Source organism: Carica papaya, chromosome 9, assembly GCF_054855325.1.
Source record: "Carica papaya isolate Zhongbai chromosome 9, ASM5485532v1, whole genome shotgun sequence".
Taxonomy (NCBI): domain Eukaryota; kingdom Viridiplantae; phylum Streptophyta; class Magnoliopsida; order Brassicales; family Caricaceae; genus Carica; species Carica papaya.
In genome coordinates this window covers 6295825-6316260 of record NC_142317.1, presented here as the reverse complement: position 1 = coordinate 6316260, position 20436 = coordinate 6295825, and the positions used below count along the sequence as shown (strand labels likewise).

Sequence of the window (20436 nt, the reverse complement as noted above, 5' to 3'; positions counted from 1 at the left end):
TCGGGTTGGCTGTTTCTGGCCGAATTCAGCTAAAATAGCACTAGTTCCTGCGAGAAAACACATGTAAGACCCTCGGTGGGCCGAAAAACTAAAAAAACTAAGACTTACCGGCGGTGGAGCTCTCGGGTACGACGACTCCTTTGGCGCGAGTCACGATTTGGTGTTTTGTTCTGATCAACCTGTAGAGGAAAAGACGGTGATCACAGTGGTGTAAAAATTACATTGAACGGGAATCGAGAAGAGCCTCATCGAAGGCAAAAATTGAGGAAATCCGCAGCATCGCTGCTGGGCTTCGGCGGTATTTTTCGGCCAATTGGCTGGTGGTTTGGCTCTGATTTGGCCACAGACGGGTTTAGCATCGAAATCTGAGCCAAAAGAAAAATTTTTACCTCGTTTGGCGACCAAAAAGTGCTCAGGTGTGGCGGTGGGTGGCGGCAGTCGGTTCCTCCGGTGGCTGGGCTGTCTTCTCCGGCGAGGGCTCTGGCGGCTAGGGTTTGGGGTTGGGTGTGGATGAGATTATTTATAACCTTCCCCTTTTAATTTGAGTCGTCTATCACGATTTAATCTGTACCGTCCGATCGTGATTAAATTAGAAATGAATCTGTACCGTCCATCGTGATGTGATCTGGGCCGTCCATGCGTGATTCAATTTGAGCCATTCGCACGCGTTTGATCTGGACCGTCCGCTCGTGCGTTTGATCTAGGCCGTCCGTACGCGCGAGAATGAATCTAAGCTTTCCGATCGCGCGCACGCGGGTCGCCCACGTGGCTCCGTTCTGCGTTGCCTCCCGCGTCAGCATCTCTACCACGCGGCGTGTCCTGGTTGGTTGGGGCTACTGACCGGGCTGCTAACGTGGCTGCTGACGCGGCATAATATTTTTAAATTGCGTTTTGACCCCTGATTTCCGATTTTCTTTTCAAAAACACCAACAGAATCCGAATTTTCACCCATTTTTCCCAAAATTATTTTCAATTAAACCCCAAAAATAATTTCACCCATTTTTATCATTATTATTATTTTTATTTCTATTTAATTAAATTAAACTAAATTAAAACCATATATTATTACTTAAATAATCATTTATTTCATTTAAAATTTACAAAAATTTAAAATAAAACAAAAAATAAAATTCATAAAAATAATAATAAAATTTTGGGGTGTTCCAACTATTAAACTAAATTAAAATCATATATTATTACTTAAATAATCATTTATTTCATTTAAAATTTATAAAAATTTAAAATAAAACAAAAAATAAAATTCATAGAAATAATAATAAAATTTTGGGGTGTTACATACTATATCTCATCGTGATTGATAACATCTTGCTACTCTTAAGCCCGATACTCTGTTGTTAAGCTCCCCATTTTCGGTTCCTGCATTAAAGCATCTAAAATGAGAGTAATGAGTACGCATAACCCAATAAAATGAAATTTGGAACCAAATTAATGAATGACAATTAAATGACTTCCATCCTTACTATCATTTTCCTTATTTCTATCATTTAGTTTTCCTCCCTTGATAACTATTAAATAACAACACTACTCCCTCCTAATCCCACCTAACCCCTTACTGCTAGCCCCTCGTTCTCCCAACCACATAACGGACTCGCACTCTACTACTTTGTTTTAACCACAGCACCATACTGACTTGACACCATTCCAGTAGTCCCTACACCACACCTAAACACCCTCTCAATCCACCCCACCTCTATCATACCTCTCATCAAACATCAGTCCACCAAGACCACACATGCACACCCTTGTTGTATCCCGGGGCCCTGCCCCAATAACAAACACAATCTTCATATCAGCCGTTATATGGCCTCGTGCACTACCACACCACAAAGTTAAATACACACCGCTATTCCTGCGGTAACGACCACTGAATGGCCCCACCGAACTCCAACGTTAGCTAAACGGCCTCCCACACACCTGACCAGGGGAGTGGCTCATCGACCATTGAGTGACCATAAATACAACATGCCACTACTCATCATATCGGCACATCCATGTTTGCAAGCATCGACCAAAGGCCTTATACACATGCACACACAACATGCTACTGATTTCTACACCAGTATACCAGAATCCACAAACATTGGCTAAGAGGCCTCCCACACCTAAATACCTATACACACACACCACATAGTGCCCAACGTACCCACTGTATCACGTAAACCCCACTCCACCAACAACTTCACACATACGGCCCATGAGCCACCATCCCTGCACAAGAGAAGGTGTCGCCCTCGGCAAGTAGCCCTACACACACACAACTGACCTGCACTCGCCACCAATCACCCGCCGCCTATACTTATACCTATACAACAATGCATCTCATTCTCACAGTTACCTCACCCCTCAGTTACTCACAACTCATCATCCACAAACTCCGTTCCCATCCTCACAACACGTTCCCTCCTCTCCCTCACATAACCGACTACCCATACGTACACCCCTCTCTATAGCATACTCCCTATCCTTTCTTAGACCTCGACTACTCTTGCACTTCCTCAAGTAATACTGCGCCTCGACTTCCATCTCTTTGATGAGGAACACCTTTATTTACCTGCAGACGTAATCTCACCAAGATTTGCCTTAAATTAGTTTAGAAATTCCAAATTTCTCTTAGCTTTTGCTTTCATCCTCCTCTATCTCCCAAAGCTATCGCGACCTCACCTCCTTCCTAAACTTTCGAGCAGTTCTCCTTCCGCACTTGCCTTCGATTACTGCCTTTCTCGCAATTATCTCCCTCTCTCACTCCCGCACTCTCTGTTTTTTGTTTTCCCTTTTTTTTTTCTTCTCCTCCCTCCCTCTTTCTGCCTGATGCCCCCTTTTTAAACCTATTCCAAATTCACATCCCAGCTGTTGATTTCTCTCATCCCATCCTAATCGTCCATCTCACCCTCCATCACCGATCTAGGCTATTACACATGTTTTTTTTTTATTTATGTATTATCTATTTGCATGACTTATTGTTGATTTATAAATATGAGATGTTACTATATATTGGTGACTGGTAAACGATGTGGAAGGTATGTTTGAAAGGTTTATTGGATACTCTAGGGAAGGGTGTACGGACCCGGTGTATAGGAAAAACCTTACTGTGAGCATTATCTTAGTCGAATGGAGCTGAGAAGTCCTGTACCAAAAAGGGTTTAGAGGTAAAATTCACCTTCATACCGGATGAGATATTGAGGCTGTGGTGTGTCTTGGCATCTATTACCGGACGAGATATGGGGACAATTAGTTAGTCAATAACTTGGATATTGAGCCCACGCATAAGGGAGACCCCTATGGACTTCCAAAGGTACTAGTAAACAAGTAAAAAAATAAGTTACTATTCTTGTTCATTTGGATATAAAATCAACTTTATTCTAGTTATTATCTTCATAGGTCGATTTTAGAAACTTAGAACGGTAAGTATGGAATAAATGATTTTATGTTAAATGAATTTATCTAAACTAATGATTTCATTAGCTGTTTTATAATTTTTACTAACCTTCAGTTTTTCGTATCGGTGATTAGTGTGATATTTTTACTGGGTTAGTGTAGTTCATCCCCCTATTTTAACTATTTCAAATCAAAAAGATTAAGATCCGGATCTTAAACAGTAAGAAGGTTGCGAGTAAAGGTGACATCCTGGACTCCATCAAAGTTGCTAGTAGAAGTTAACCCCATAAGATTTTTTATTTCTTTACTTTTAACCATTTATTTTATTACCTTGAACGTTGTAAAATGGACATTCTAATTTACTGTGTAAAGAATGTAAATTTTTAATTATTATATGCTTTTGCTACTACAATATATACTTTTCCTTAAAGTTTTGAGCCTTTACATAATTAAAATTTATATTGACATATATTTGTATTTATGTAGCAGCGTTTATAATGTGATGTATACAAAACATATGCACATGTATACAATTATAACACATGTTGACATATATTTGTATATATAAAGATATTTATAATATATGTAATTTTAAAAAAAAACGTAATTTGAATTTTTAATTGTTAAACATATTTAGAAATTTAATTTATTTATTTTTTATTCTTAAAAATATTTGAATTTTTAATAACATAGGCAATCATTCGTATTCTATGAAAGGCAATAGTTGGCTAGCCGGGGGCAGCTACAGGTGGCAATTGTATGCGTGGTATAGTGGCTCTCAAGCAGTAGGCTGCGGAAGGCGGGCGATGAGGAGGCGGGAGACACTGGCTGGTTGAGGGGAGGAGGGACAGTCAAAAGGGCTAGATAAAGTGAAAAAACATAAAAATATGCAAGTCTTGAAATTAGTTAATAATAATATTATGAAGAAAATATTAAAAGTATGAGTAATTTTTTAAAAGATAGTTTTTTTTTTTTTACTCATATGTTTAAACATAACGTAGATATCTTTTTAACTTTTTTACTTTGGTTAAAAATATTTTGACTTTACTATTTGATTGTAAAGTACTTTTAAAGATAAATACGAAAATTACACTTCATTTAAGTTTTATATAAAATATTTATTGCAAAAGAAATAACTATTTAAAAAATAAAAATAAAATATAGACATGTTGTAAATATGTCATAATTTATATTATTATGCATATTCTTCAAAAATCTAGTTAATATATGAAATAATATCTCTTCTTTTACATTCTTATTATGTGTATTATCATATATATATATATATTGCGTATAAGGCAATATAAAAAATATAATTTTATTTAATAAAAAGTAAACATAATTTTATGAAAAATATAATAAAAAACATTACATAAAATAATTTATCTCATAATAAACCAAATAAAAAAAATCTAAAACTGACTAAAAAAAAATAAAAGTAAATATTATAAAACCGTACAATCCATATTTTCAGATATGCCGCACCCAGGCTTTCACAGCATCCTTTCTTCGTGCTATAATTTTGTCAAGAAATAGAAAAATAATAAATTAAACAAAAAAATGCGTGTGAAGATTTGAGTTATACCCAAGTCAACAAAGGCCAGAGTCAAACAGACAAATACCTTTCCTCCCTCTCCCCCCCCCCCCCACCCGGCCTCCGATTCTCTCACTCGCCCGCCATTGTCATTTCTTGTAATAAAATATGACTTGCTAGTTCTTCCCATTCATCTCTTATATCTTCGCACCTTCGCTTTCAATCGCATATCTGAAAATCTGATTGATTCACAAAACAATAATAAGAAGATAACCGAGTACAAAATCAACTCGCAGATTCAATCGAAACTCTCTTCTTCCACCATGTTGATGCTTGTTGACTGCTCTAACTGCCGCACGCCACTACAGCTGCCGCCCGGCGCAAGGTCTATCCGCTGCTCCATCTGCCACGCCGTCACTCAAGTCGCCGAACCCCACCGCTCCTCCCGGTCGCCTCACTCTGCGGCTTTCAACCAACACGCGCCGCATCACCCTTTACAGCACGCGCCGCCCGGACCTCTGCCACCGGCGCACGGAAGCAAGCGAGCTGTGATCTGCGGCGTGTCCTATAAGAACACTCGTTACGAGCTCAAGGGGTGCATTAATGATGTTAAGTGCATGAAGTACTTGCTGATTAACCGTTTCAACTTCCCTGAGTCTTCCATCCAAATGCTCTCTGGTAATCTCCATGTTCTTTTTTAAATAAGAAAAGTTGGTGTATCTGCAATTTGAATTGAAATTTTTTGTTTAATTTCTGATTAGAGGGCTGATTATTTGAATTTATGGTAGGTTATATGAAAATTTCCACATCCTCTTCTTAGATTTACTTACAAAACGAATTTCTGTTTGATATAAATAACAAATTAAAAAATATTTTCCGAAATTGAAGTTGATCGCCAGTGTTTGGCGGAAAAACCAAGGATATCACTATAGATTAAAAAGCCTCAGGGTATGCTGAATGGTAAATTCATACATTATTATGCCCTTAATCGGCATTTAATTAAAATGTGAACCAAACTCAAGATAGAAATTGCTTGTGACTTCTTGATCTGAACCTTGTTTAGCTCTGTCCTGATGCACCATCTAAGACAAAGTTTGGGGAACACTTAGAGCAGTTCCACTATTTAGTCAACTTTTACAATGTTGAAAGACTCGTACTTGTAGATAGTTGACTATTAAAGCTTCTTTTCAGTCTTTCGAATCTACTTTATGTATCTATTGTTTGTAATGACATGTTGCAATATTCTTCCACTTTTTGGGATTAATTTGCAGAAGAAGAACCTGAACTTTGCAAGCGGCCAACAAAGCAAAACCTGAGGATGGCTTTGTATTGGCTTGTACAAGGATGTCAACCTGGAGATTCCTTGGTGTTTCACTATTCTGGTCATGGTTCGCAACAGAGGAATTACACTGGAGATGAAGTAGATGGATATGATGAAACACTTTGTCCATCAGACTTTGAAACTCAAGGAATGATTGTTGATGATGAGATTAATGCCACCATTGTCAAGCCTCTTCCTGCTGGTTCGAAGCTTCATGCAATTATAGACGCATGTCACAGTGGCACTGTATTAGATTTACCATATCTTTGCAGAATGGATAGGTTAGTCCTTTTTGTATCCTTTTAAAATGATATTGGGATGAAGTGATTAGTTTACCCTTTACTAGTGTACTTAGGCTTTCAATGAGATTCTACTCCAGATTTTCCTCGTTCCCTCTTGTGTGTTTACTATAATTGTGCGTGCAGGAATGGGAAGTATGTATGGGAGGATCATCGCCCTCGATCAGGGATGTGGAAAGGAACAAGCGGTGGGGAGGCCATTTCTTTCAGCGGTTGTGATGATGATCAAACTTCTGCTGACACTTCGGTACAGTCTTAGGCGTAAAATACATCAAGTGTTATATTGAAAGAAAGCTTTAGGAACCATATTTGCAGATTATAATAGATAAACATCTCACCTCCAGTTTCGTTTTCTTTCTGCAGGCCCTATCTAAGGTCACTTCAACAGGTGCAATGACTTATTCTTTCATCCAAGCCATTGAACGTGGACATGGCACTACATATGGAAGCATGCTAAAAGCTATGAGGTCTACCATTCGTGATGTACACAATTTCGCTGATGGTGGTATTGTAACATCTCTTATCAATATGCTCCTAACGGGTGGAAGTCTTGGTGGTGGATCAAGACAGGTACTTTTCATATTCTTACTGCCAATATATATATATATATATATATATGTACAAATATGCACTAACTCTGGGCATTTGTCAGTTGTCAGCATATATAGATAAAAGAAAGAGAAAAAGAAAAAGGTTTAAGAAAAGAGATTAAGTAAGATTTGAAGAATAGATTTTTAGTATTTTACAAAAACAACATCAAGAAAATTCTTTCTTCCTCTTCCATAGTGCTGTTGATCTGCATTTCATATTCTTGCACAAGCCTGTAAGTAATGCAGATTGCTGCTATATGGAACATGGGTAAGTAACATAGAATTTTTAACATGAGAAATGATGAGTAGGTTCTGATAGAATTTGATTTGAGTATCTTTCAGAAAGCAATGAAACTGCTTACTGTACTACAAGAATGATTGTAGCATATATAAATACATACTCTGATAAAAATATAAATAATTTACTGTATATGGTGTCTGCTGAGTATAAGCTCTCAAAATTTACTGTGCAGGAGCCCCAGTTAACTGCCCACGAACAATTTGATGTGTACTCAAAACCCTTTTCTCTGTGAATCTAACTGGCCTATGATAGCTTCATCCAACTGCTTGTAATCTGTTTCAAAGCAATGCTCCTTGGATTTTGTTCAACTCTTATTGAGAAAAGGCATTCTCTTAATTTACTGCAGATTCTTTTCTTTTTTGTTTCTCCATGTACAGAATTTTCTTTCTCATATATGGGACATAAGATTTAGGAACATGTATATAGGAACATGAGTTTTACAAACTGTTATTCTTAGAGCATTAATATCAAATAGTTGAATTTTATAAACTCGAGCATACACAACCATATACACACAACACACACACACACACATATCTCATTTTTCTTTTCCAAAATCAAACGAAAGGAAATACAGTGGATATAGATTCAAGTTGTGGAAAGTGGTAAAATGCCATTTAGGATCATATCGATTTCTATCTTTGGTTGGTGATTTAGCTATTTAGATATTATATTATTTATGGTCAATTATAAACATGTAATAAAACTAATTTAATAGTTAAACGCATATAATTCAGATTATGAGACTATCTAATACACATTATGCTCCAGTTGAAAAACAGATGACATATTGGCTAGTGTTGGGCAAGTGGGCTGACAATTTTATTTTTAAAAAATATTTTTTTATAGATCACCCAAATCCACTCCACTCAACTACGCCACTTTGATTTCTTCATTTATTTAATTTGTTTTTTATTTTAAGATGAAGTTTAATTCTTATTTTAATTAATAGAAATAAATTTATATTTATAAATAAGAAAAAAGAGGCCTACAAATTATCATGTTTTACATATTAATTAGTTGTTATTATGCATCAATGAACATTTAATAAGATGTATTTATAAATGCACTCTACTTTACTTTTTTTAAAATAATATTTATCTTAAGAATGGAAATATGATATATAAATATAATGAGAATTTTGAACGACAGTACGCTCTAATCCCAAATCAATTTGAAGTTAAATATTTTTTGTAATTTTTATAATTAACATATAAATTCATAATTTTTAAATTAAAAATATAAATAAAATTGATTCAATCATACAAAAATTATAAATATAAATTAGAAGGAACTTTTACATTTTATTTATCGGAAGCATTTATTACATATCATTCCAAATTTGTCTGCTCTTCTGAGAAGGAAAAAAAATTCTATTTAGTTCAGCGCCGCCATGTCTGCTTTCTCAATATTAATAAAAGAAAAACACCCAAGAAAAAGAGAAAGGGGAAACCCAACTTAGATTAGTAAGACAAAACAGTAAACTAAGTTGCTCAACACATTTTGGCGACTTAATTAATTATTAAACAAACCACACGACGTCGTTTTACCGAGTCCCTTCTTTTCCTCACGGAGTCGTTATAGCTGCAACAAAGTTCATTAAACCAAAGTCAGCTTACGCATCTACACTTGCAAAATTTTGAACAAAAAATGATATGTAATAAGATCAAATAGGAAAAATGTTCTCCACCCAATTCATTTCTTCGCACACACACACACACATATATATATATATATATATATATATATATTACCTCCACAAACGAAGTGTCGAGGAACAGTTCTTCCACAACCTCGAAGGATATTAAGTACACGTTGTACTCCGATGAGAGCAGCGAGCTTAGGGGTGACGACGGGACAGACACACTCGAAGTGAGTCAGTCTAATCCGCGCGCAGCAGGCGGCGGATGGCTTATTCCCTAAAATAATAGGCCTGCATCTGGACACCAGCAGCCTCTTCTCGTTGTCGCACTGGCTAGGGCTCAGCCTGCCTCCGCCTTGTGCGGCGCACTCCCCCACAAACAACAACACTACCAGAACTGCTGCTAAACTTAATCCCCTCTTCATCTCTACTTAAATTACTCTCTCAATCAATTTGATTTTTCTCTAGCTAGTTAGCTACTCTTCTTCTTCTCCAGCTTCTGTGAGGCAAAAGCACTGACCAAGAACTCTATTTATATATCCATAAACAAGACTTTCTCATAATGGTTTCACACTCTAGTCAATTAAATACGGCAAAAGTAACCAACTTGGAAATTTTCTATTGCTCTTTAGCACATGGGTGCTTCAGCTTTTTCTTGGACGTTTAGCTTCGGGTCAAGTCTTTAGGCCTATGGCATCAAGTTTGATGGGATTTCTGTGGGTTGTTGAATAATAAGTAAAATATTTAATTTATAGTTTATTAAATTATATTTTTTAGTAAATATTTGAATATCATATGTGAAATAAATGACTAAACACAGTATAGAGTTCATATTGTTGTTTTTTCTAGTACTTGTGTTGAAAATATTTTAGAAATAATTTTTAAGTAAAAACTAATTTTGAAATAGAAAATAATATATTAATTAGTACAACTCGTGATGGAAGTGTTTTTTTATATAAAATTTTATATTATATTTAATTAATTATGTTATTTTAATAATTTAAATTATTAAAATAAACTATATAGTAATAAAATTAATTATTATGATTATTTGTATGATATTATTTTTCAAGTTATTTTAGTAATTGAAAATTTCTTAATATATATTTATTTTATTTAATAGAAATATTCAAAATGTACGCAGTTTTTAAATTTTATTTTTATATTTAAAAAGCTTAAATTATTTTACAATTGTAATTTATTTTTATTTAAAATAATTTTTTATCTCTAATTTGTGATAAGCTATAGTTAAATTTTATTTTTATATTTAAAAAATTTAAATACACAACTATTATATATTCTTAAATTAATTTATTTTTATGTTTAAAAATTATTTTAAAAATAAAAAGGTTTAGAAATTTACACATTATGTTTTTTTTTTGGCTTTCCTTTTATATATAGATTAATTAAAATATAAAATCTTATATATAATACCCAAACCCAAAAATTGGCTTGAGATCAATTTTGATAATTTAAAAATAAATAAAAATATTATTTATAAATTAATTTAATTTAATTTTGTTAAATTATTGAAAAAATATGTTATGAATGTAATCGAAAATAATTTTGAGAAAAATGAGTAAAAATTTAAGTTCGAAATGCGTTTTTAAAAGAAAAATTAGAAACAGGATTTCAAAATACAAAAAAAAAATCGGCCATGTAGGACGTCCTAGTCAGAAGCCCCGACGAACTGGAGTACGCTGTGTGGTAAGACACATTGACATCAGCGTCGCGCGGGCGATCTGAGTGTCCAACGATCGGACAGCCCGGGATTGATCTTGCGTGCGTGGACGGCTCGGATTCGTTCACTTCTTAGGCACGATCGGACGAACGAAATTAATTGCGATGAACGGTTTAGATTTATTTTCTTATTAGGTGCGATCAGACGGACGATATCAATAGCGATGAATGGATTAGATCGACACGGGATGAGTATAAATATTTCATGTCGCATGGGAACCCAAACTTTAGCCGTCAGCCCCCGCCGAACAAAAAGAACCAGACATTAGAGAAGAAGGTCAACCGCCGACCGCCATCGCACCAGAGCCATCGCCGGCTGCCATCGCACTAGCGCCACCGCCAGCTGCCAAAAGAAGAAAAAATTTTTCTTACCCGCTCGGAATTCGATTCTGAGCATCCTTGTGGCCAAATTGGAGTAAGTGGGACAGCAGGTGAGCTGGACCACGGGTAAAGTCCGGTGGAGCCGCTGTAGCCAAAATCTAAAAATTTCTCCGATGAACCCCTTCCCGATTCCCGTTTCATGCAATTTTTCTATCATTGTATTCACCGTCTTTTTTTGTGCAGGTTAGCCGAAGAAAAAATTCCAATCGCGAAGGAGAATCAGCGGAGCCACTGCACCTGTAGGTTCCCCCATCGGTAGGTTCGATTTTTGTAATTTTTCGGCCAATCGAGGCTTCCTAATGTATTTTTCTGCAGGGATATGTGCAAAATTGGCCAAAATTAGCCAGACTGCGGTGAACCGTCACCGGCGGCATGCCAAAACTCCAAAATTGGCTGAAAAGAGTTTTGGACACCAATTTTAGATTTTTGAAATATTTTTAGGTATGTGACAAGTGTTTTGAATTTTCATATGAAAAATTTAGAAATTTCGGTACTCGTTGGGTGGCGTAGTAGACAGTCCGAGGTCTCAAAATACCAATTCAATTAAAGATCTCTCACTCTATTCTCTGTTACAATAAATTGAGGCTCAAAGATGTATAATTTCATATTTTTATGAAAAATTAGAGAACTCTAAAAATAATTACAGGTCACTAGTGAAGTCAGAACCCGTTAGTTCACGATTGTCCTAATTTTCTGTTTATTTTTTGGTGCTGCTCTATTTGCTTGTTATTATATACTGCATCTTCTTAAATTATATTTTTTATAGCTTTATCAATTTATCTGATTTATTCGGTTATATACCGTCATCATAAATATAGTTTAGTTGATCTGTAAATATAATATGAGATATTAGTGTGCGTGGTTTGTTATTTTATTGATAAAAATCTTTATGTGAAAGACTTACTGAGTACCCAAAGAAAGAGCGGACGTGCCTCATACATAGGAAACCCTACCGTGAACGTTATCTCAGTCGAACGAGGATGGGAAGTCCCTTACCGAGAAGGTTTGAGAGATATGATTTACCATCATACTGGACAAAGTATCGAGGTGATGGAATGTTTGGTGCCCATTACCGGACAATATATGAGAATGGTCGATTAATTGTTTAAATTAGATATTAGGTTCACGAGTTGAGGAATATCCCTATGTAGCCCTATGGGTACCAGTAAGTAGGTAAGAAATGAAAATTATCGTCTCTTGTTCTTTTATGCGTGAAAATAAAAAATAGTCTGAATATGAGTTTTCATAGGTTATTTTCGGAAAACTCATTATGGTAAGTACGGAATAAACGGTTTTCTTTATATTGAATGAATTTACTCAAATTAAGAGCTCTACTAGTTATTTTATGATTTTTAACAATATTCAGTTTTTCATATCTGTGATTAGTGTGATATTCTTATTGGGATAGTGTAGTTCACCATTTCATTAACAATTTCAGATTAAGAAGACCAATATTCAAATCCTGATCAGTAAGAGCGTTGTGAATAATTCACCGCTCAAACTCTTTTCAAATAGTAGTGAAAGTTGTTCTAAAATGCTTATTTATTCGCTATTCTTTTTATTTTCTTAATTATTGTTTATCTTTTAGTAGAAATATTCACGTAATTCTATTAGACATTCTAAATTATTATATAATAAATGTAAATACTAATGCTATTAATCACTTCTACATTTAAATCATAAATTTATTTTTTTTTGAGGTTGCGGATCTTTACATGATAAATCTATTAAGACCCATAAACAACAGTTTATTAAAATTAATTATAAGAGAAGATTTTATCCTTTAATTTAATTTATTTTTATCCTTTTAATAGGAATAAAGATAAATTAAAAAATTATAGTATGTATATATTTATATACTAAAAATTATTAATATAAGGCAATTTGAATAATGCATTTCACCGAATTTTTTATAAAATGAAGAAAAAAATTTAACCCTTCAAAGGAAAAAAAAGAAGAATTATTTAAGTTGGTATAAATTTAATTAAGTGAGGTGGTGGAAGAGCAGGTCGCCTAATCTCATTTGAGCTGCGAAAATGGTGCAGTTGACATCAATCCACATTTCAACCTTAATACAAACCAACATGCAGTACATATATATATGATATGTAATATACACAAGGGAATATATCTAAGCTCAGAAATGGCAGAGCAGCACGAGAATGGCGGACAATATTTAAAGAGAAAGCAAATAAGACAACCACCTTCAGTTCCTTTTCTTTGGGAAGAAAAACCAGGAATACCCAAAAAGAATTGGAAACCTGCAACACCTACCATGTCTTTTCGTTATGATCATCACCTCCCACCTCCTGTCAAGTTCGTCGCTTCCATTCCTTTCAACTGGGAAGAAAAGCCTGGAAAACCTCTGCAACATTATTCATCTCCTTATAATTCTCAACTCTGTAACACCAACAATGGAGTCGAAGCTGCTAAAATATTTGATTTTGAAACTGATGATTCCTTCAGCTCTGCTTCTTCTGTTCTACCCAATTGCCTTATGGTGCAATCGGCATCAGTAATTTCCATGGAGGAATCGATTGATGATATCTGGGTTCAGATGGCTGGAGAAACTCCTTCTTCGCCGGCTTCTGAAATTACAGAGAGTGGCAGTACGAGTAGTTATGCGACTGGGAGATCGAGCCTTGTAGGATCTTCTTTCCTGGAATGTCTGTTTCCTTTATTTCCTCCCACTTCTGGGTTTCTCCAGAAAGTTTCCTTTTCTGATGATATTGTTCCACCAAATTTACAAGGCAAAGATGGTGATGATGATGATGATGAGAATAATAAGACGAGTGGCGAGATAAGGAGACCCACAACACTAGGAGAGCTGATAATGGTGAGCCGGAGGAGAAGTTGTCAGAGAAAAGCTGCTCATTTCAGAAAGCTCGACCTTTCAATGGTAATACATACATATACGAGTACACATGTATAACGCTCTTGCTTTTGTTTCCGACATATATGTGCGTGTGTGTGTATAGAATTAGATGATATGGTGGGTGAAATAAAATTGACAGGAGTTGATGAAGAAGCGAGGTGTTGGCTGCTGCTGCATGTTGACAAGCAGCATGATCAAAGTGATGGAAGGATTGCAATGGAAGAAGCTCCAGCCAAGGCACAAATTGGTGTAGACCCAATCAATCAAAATGTTTGAGAAACACGAGAAAAGAATCGCAAGAAAAAATATATATATATATATATATATGTATATATTGCAGAGAAAAAAAATGAAATGTAATTAATGAAAGATATACGGCAAAGTAAGAAATGAAATTACATAAAAATATATTTATTGGATGCGAGTGGATTGTCTTATAGAGACATGCTTTATTATCTGACACAAATTTATTCACTGATACTAATTAATCAAATTATATTCTCTTATTTTTTATCACTAATAATGAAAATAAATTTTAATATTTATTTTAAAAAATTAAAATAAAATAAATAATAAATTCGATGGAATAAAAACACTTCAACACAAAATCTATTCACCGATCATGAATTGAATTCAAGTTCATGATGCCTTTAATGACAATTTGGTTGGTAAGAAGAAGACATTGATTATAGTGACTCCAAACAAAGACATATTACGTTTATTGTGTCAAATTCTGCAAAAAAAAAAATATATATATATATATATATATAATTATAAAATATAATTAAATAACAAGAAAATATATTACTAAACTTTGTAAAATTATTTACTCAACCCAACCAAATTATTGGCAGATTACGAAACAAAATCATAGATTATACACAAATTAATATTAATTAAGAAAACATAAAATACAGAAAATATGAAACAAAATAAAAATTAATTAAATATTAGTAGACCCGACCCGAACCGACCCGACTCCAATCGGCACCTCACCCTATCCACTAGTTATCTAACGGTTCTTTAACCGATCCGGTTCAACTCTGAAGCTCTCCTCTCAGCCACCACTTTCACTTCCTAATCACCCAAGCCCAACAGAGCAACTCGCTATCTCTCCACTCATGGCCGCCACCGTTCCGACTCACTTTCCATCCTCCATCCTCTTTCCTCGCCTATCTCTTCACCGTCACCGCGTTACCGAATTCCCGTTCCCAACTCAGAGTCGACTCAGTTTGAGAACTCGGGCTGCGGCGGGGCCCGATTTGCTGGGTGATTTCGGGGCAAGGGACCCCTTCCCTCAAGAATTAGAGAGTAATTTTGCGGAGAAAGTTTTGGGAAACGTTGATACTGAGCACAAGATCCTTATCCCTAATGTCTCTGCTCTATCTCTTGCCAAGCAGGATTGTGCCCCTATACCTCCTCTGCAACCTCCCATGTCAATCGATGATGCTCAGAAGCTCTTAAAGAAGGTGAGTTTCTCTTTTAATCGGAGTTTGTTGTTTATAAATTTTCTAGAAATAGACTTGAAATTTGAAATCGATAGGTAATCGGGTGGAGATTGTTGGAGGAAGAAGATGGGGTTAAGCTACAGTGTGTGTGGAAGTTGAGAGATTTCAAATGTGGGGTTGAGCTGATCAATAGGATTTATCAAGTTGTAAAAGCTACCGGCCATTTCCCCAATCTTCATTTGGAAGATTCTAATCAAGTTAGAGCTCAACTATGGACTGCTTCAATTGGTAATTTCCTTTTTCTGCACTGATTTGTCTTTCTTGTTTCATTTTGCATATAAAACTTTTATTAATATATATATATATATATATATTCACGATTGTATAGAACAGGCCTATCTGATTAACAACACATCGTAGAATAATTTAAAGTTAAAATATTATCTTCGTTGGAGTTAAGCTTGTTTTGCCTTTTCACATGTTCTTAGATCTTATACAGAATCACTCTTATATATGGGCTGTAACTTTGAATTTGCAGGAGGGTTGAGCATGAATGATTTTATTGTAGCTGCCAAAATAGATGAGATTAAAACATCAGATCTTGCCCCAAGAAAAAGAATTTGGGCATAGCCTTCTTTTTTTTTTGTTTTTTAATTTCCTTCTCCCAAGCTGCTCACAAGTTCTTCTTCAACACATGGTGAGTACAATTGCTTATGTTGATGGTGATTATTTAATATTTGCCAAGCCATGCTTTCTTGGGAATAAATTAAAAAATTTGTCAAATTTTCTGTGTAAATACATGTTAAGTTTAACTAAAGAGGAGATAAATTAATAAGATTTAGAGGGTATTGTTCTAATTTTGTTTGGACTAAATAAAGTCAAATTTATTATTCCAAACGCAGCGTTTTAGATCATTTTAGTGCTTTATAAGTGTATTCTTTATCTCGTTCAAACAATTGTATTTCTATTAAAACAAAAAAGAAAATTCGTTTTTTAAAGAAAAAAAAAAAACTCCATCAAATAAATAAAATTATAACACATTAATAAGGTTTCATGCCTAAAACACAAGCACTTTAATTATAAGAACTAAAGAAATTCAATTGAAAGAAATCATTAAGAAGAGATAAAAATAATGATTTAATTTTTGTATTTTTTATTTTTGTTCAAATTTGTAGGTGCATTATTTTTTGATCAAATTAGTTTTTATATTTATAAAAAAAATTTAATTTAGTCCATTTCTTTAATTCTTTGTTATGGTGTTAAAGTTGTATCAAATTTTATGACTAATAATATTTTATCATTTACAGCTGTATAAGTGGATGTCATGTGACGTGAAAAAAGTTAACGTGGATTAATTTAAATCAATCTACATATTAAAAAAGAAGACAAAATCATCAGAGAAATGAAATAGATTGATATATAGTAGCTTTTTCTTTTTCTAGTCAAATCTCTCTCTCTAATTGAAGTGTTGAACCATGACTCTGTAATTATTAGAGACTATAAAGGAAGCAATCACAATTGATATGGGTCTCTCTCTTACAATGTTTTTTGCATTTTTACCTTTGACTTTGACCATCTATCATTGGGTATTCGAGTTTTTTGAATTATCCATCGGGGAATATATGCAACCACTTTCATCCCTTGTTTAACTTTGTGAAATAAGTGAGTATGAATTCAAGAGGTACGACAACAACAATCCCATAAAGCTTTTTCTTATGGCGATCAAAGGTCAAATCTATGATGTTTCACAGAGCACGTAATCATGATGTATTTTTCTTTTCATTTATTTAAGTTTCTCTTTTATGTAATGATTTTTTTAATTATATGGACCGTTTTTATTTTGTACTACATTAGATGTCACGTGATATTCACTTATATAATCATAAATAAAAATATGTTATTAATTGTTAAATTTGACATATTATTAAAACTGATGTTACATTAGATATCACGTGAATTAGTTTGAAATAGTTACATGAATTTTTTTTATACTATATTAGACGTCACATGATATCTGATATTATATTTATTTACACAATTACAATTGAAAAGAAGTTATGTGTTGTTAGATTTGATACGTGATATCAGTCTTAATATTGTTAAGGTCAGTGTCAAATCATATGTCATATGAACTAGTCTACATTTATTATTTTTTATTTTTTTACACATAACTAGATGATATGTGATATATGATATGATATTTATTTGTACAATTACAAATAAAAATGTATTATGTATAGTTAGACTTGATACTTGACATCAACCTTCATGTTATTAACATAGAGTTAATGTAACGACCCCGGAAATTTAAAATGAAATATGTGTATTAAAAATGTCAAATGCGGAAGCGAAGTCAAAATTTCGATTAACATCCCTTACACTAAAACCAAAAACGTGCTCAAAATATAAAAGATCAAACTAACTAAAAGAGAAACTCAAAAGTAAAAGCTATGACTATGACTATGGAGTCTTTAGGCGTCCCCTTCGTCGTCTTCCTGCGGAACGGGTTCGGGAACAATGTCTTCCTGATATGAAATGATTAAATAAGGAATGAGCTACACTAGCCCAGTAAACACATCACGATATCTCACCGTCACGGAGGTAAAAGTGGGTAGAAAACACAAAAAGACCAATGGAACATAATTTACAACAAATCATTTTATCAATAATAAAACCTTTACCATCCACTTACCTTGGTGAAATTCATAAAACAATATACGAAAGCAATAACATTATCATCATCATGAAATCATATAAACTGTATAACATAATACTTATCACGCATTTTGTAATTCAATCATTACACAACATATTTTTCCTCTTTTACCAGCCTACTAGTATCCGTGGGGATCCATAGGGGTCCCGCTACCCGTGAACCTTTAACATTTACAACCTGATTCCAGGGCCGTCCCCATACCCCGTCCGGTATGGGCGCCAAAACTATAAACCTCAATACCCCGTCTGGTATGAGGGTGAAACGGGCCGTCCCCATATCCCGTCCGGTATGGGCGCCAAAATACATAAGGTCTCCATACCACGTTCGGTATGAGAGACCACAATCCCGGTAGGGTTCCCTACGGACCCGGTCCGTCCACCATCTCCCAGCATATCTAGTCAGGCTGATCACATTATACAATTATCAATTTACATAACCTTTCATTCCCCTTTTCCTCAGTCAGCATCATCAATTCACACACAAACAAGCAAAACAGTAATTTATGCCAAACAAGACAACATACAGCATCGGTTACTCAGTCATTCAACCTATAATCAATAAAACTGTAAAATATGCACATGAAACTATGAAATGAAAACATCAGACCTCATACTGCATTTAAAACTGTAAAATAGGCCAAATAACAGTTAACCGACAAACACACTAGACTCGTGCTCCATTAGCGACCTTAAATAATTTCACAAATTCGTTGATTCAAGAAATACCGTTTTATCATTATTGAACTTTAATACCGTGATAGGAAATAGGGTGAGGGGTCCTTACTCGTTTCGGGGTCCGAACACGGCTTCACAGTGCGCCTACAGGCTGTCCCTAATTTTTCCTGAATTTTTTATGGGGAACTTAAACGCACTACTGGTACTTGCACGTGTTCCAAAAAATCCCAAATTAGATCCAGGGTCCCTTTCGACCAATATCGCAATTCCAGCACGGCGACTCCGCCGTGCTCCGACGACGGCGCCGCCGCTTGCGGCGGCGATTCGCCTCGGGTTGGCTGTTTTCGGTCGTTTCTGGCCGAATTCGGCCACACTTACATCGGTCTCTGTGATAAAACAACCCTAGGGCTCTCGGGGGGCCAAAAAATTACGAAAAACCGAAGCTTACCGGCGGCGGTGCTCTCGGGTGCGGCGGCTCTTCGGCGAGGTTCGTGTTTTAGTGATTCGGCTCCGATCAACCTGTAGAGAAAAGAATGGTGATCACGATGATATAAAAATTGCATCAAACGGAGGCCGAGAGGGGCCTCATCGGAGGCAAAAACTGAGGAGGGGCGCGGCGGCGCCGCTGGGTTTCGGCCGTGTTTTCCGGCCGTTTGGCCGAGATTTTGGCTCTGATTTGGCCACGGGGGAACTCAGCGTGGAAAAACGAGTCGGGGGTATGAAATTTACCTCGATCGGCGGTCGGAAATCTCCCCGGTGCGGCGGTGGGTGGCGGCGGCCGGCTCTTCCGGCATCTGGTTCGTCTTCTCCGGCGAGGGCATGCGGCTAGGGTTTTTGTGGTCAAGTGTGGGGGTTTTATTTATACCTTTTTGCCTTTTGATCTCAGCCGTCCATTTTGATTAAATCTGGGTCGTCCGTGCGCACACTTGATCTGGGCCGTCCGTGCGCGCGGGGACGCATCTGGGTCGTCCGATCCGCGCGCACGCGGATCGCCCATGTGGCCCGTTCCCTCGACGTGGGCTTGCCACGCGGCAGGTCTTGGTTGGCTAAGGCTGCTGACTGGGCCGCTGACGTGGCTGTTGACGTGACGCTCTTTTTTTTTTTTTAAATTAAACTAAACAAAATTAATACTAACAAAAAAATGCCCAAATTGTTTGGGCGTTACAGTTAAATAGATGAACTAAAGTAAAAACTTTCAAAAATGTATAAATTAATTTAACTAATTAATGAGGTAAAAAGCAACTTAAACAAAAATTAAAAATATAAAAACTAAATAATTATTTTTGTCATGAAAAAAATAAGATAAAAAAAAAACATCCTCAAACAACAAAATTAGTAATTATTAAGTGCTTATGTTCCCCTTTTCACTTCAATGCCAAAAGAATCCACTAAGTTAAGGGAAGATTTTAATTTTAATTTTATTTTTTTTAAAAATATATAATTCCATATCCACCAATATAGAAATGTGGTTAAGTAATTATTTCTAATACTATTTAATTTTGAGTGGAGAAAAACCTAC

At 35.3% G+C, this 20436-nt stretch overlaps 3 protein-coding genes across 3 annotated transcripts; all 3 read left to right on the top strand.

Moving 5' to 3' along the window:
- The first annotated feature begins 5025 nt into the window (after nucleotides 1-5025).
- LOC110820326 (metacaspase-1-like) lies at nucleotides 5026-7801 on the top strand. The gene is made up of 5 exons (XM_088211721.1): nucleotides 5026-5608; nucleotides 6202-6532; nucleotides 6677-6797; nucleotides 6914-7120; nucleotides 7614-7801. Exons 1-5 carry the CDS (start codon nucleotides 5254-5256, stop codon nucleotides 7671-7673), a joined length of 1074 nt encoding a protein of 357 aa, XP_088067847.1. The 5' UTR covers nucleotides 5026-5253; the 3' UTR covers nucleotides 7674-7801.
- A 5549-nt stretch (nucleotides 7802-13350) lies between these two features.
- Nucleotides 13351-14465, top strand: LOC110820372 (hydroxyproline-rich glycoprotein family protein). The gene is made up of 2 exons (XM_022049818.2): nucleotides 13351-14103; nucleotides 14219-14465. The coding sequence occupies exons 1-2, from the start codon at nucleotides 13480-13482 to the stop codon at nucleotides 14330-14332; spliced, it is 738 nt and encodes a 245-aa protein (XP_021905510.2). The 5' UTR covers nucleotides 13351-13479; the 3' UTR covers nucleotides 14333-14465.
- Nucleotides 14466-15114: 649 nt separating this feature from the next.
- LOC110820483 (Transcriptional coactivator/pterin dehydratase) lies at nucleotides 15115-16310 on the top strand. The gene is made up of 3 exons (XM_022049964.2): nucleotides 15115-15548; nucleotides 15623-15815; nucleotides 16066-16310. The coding sequence occupies exons 1-3, from the start codon at nucleotides 15201-15203 to the stop codon at nucleotides 16155-16157; spliced, it is 633 nt and encodes a 210-aa protein (XP_021905656.2). The 5' UTR covers nucleotides 15115-15200; the 3' UTR covers nucleotides 16158-16310.
- The last annotated feature ends 4126 nt before the right edge of the window (nucleotides 16311-20436 follow it).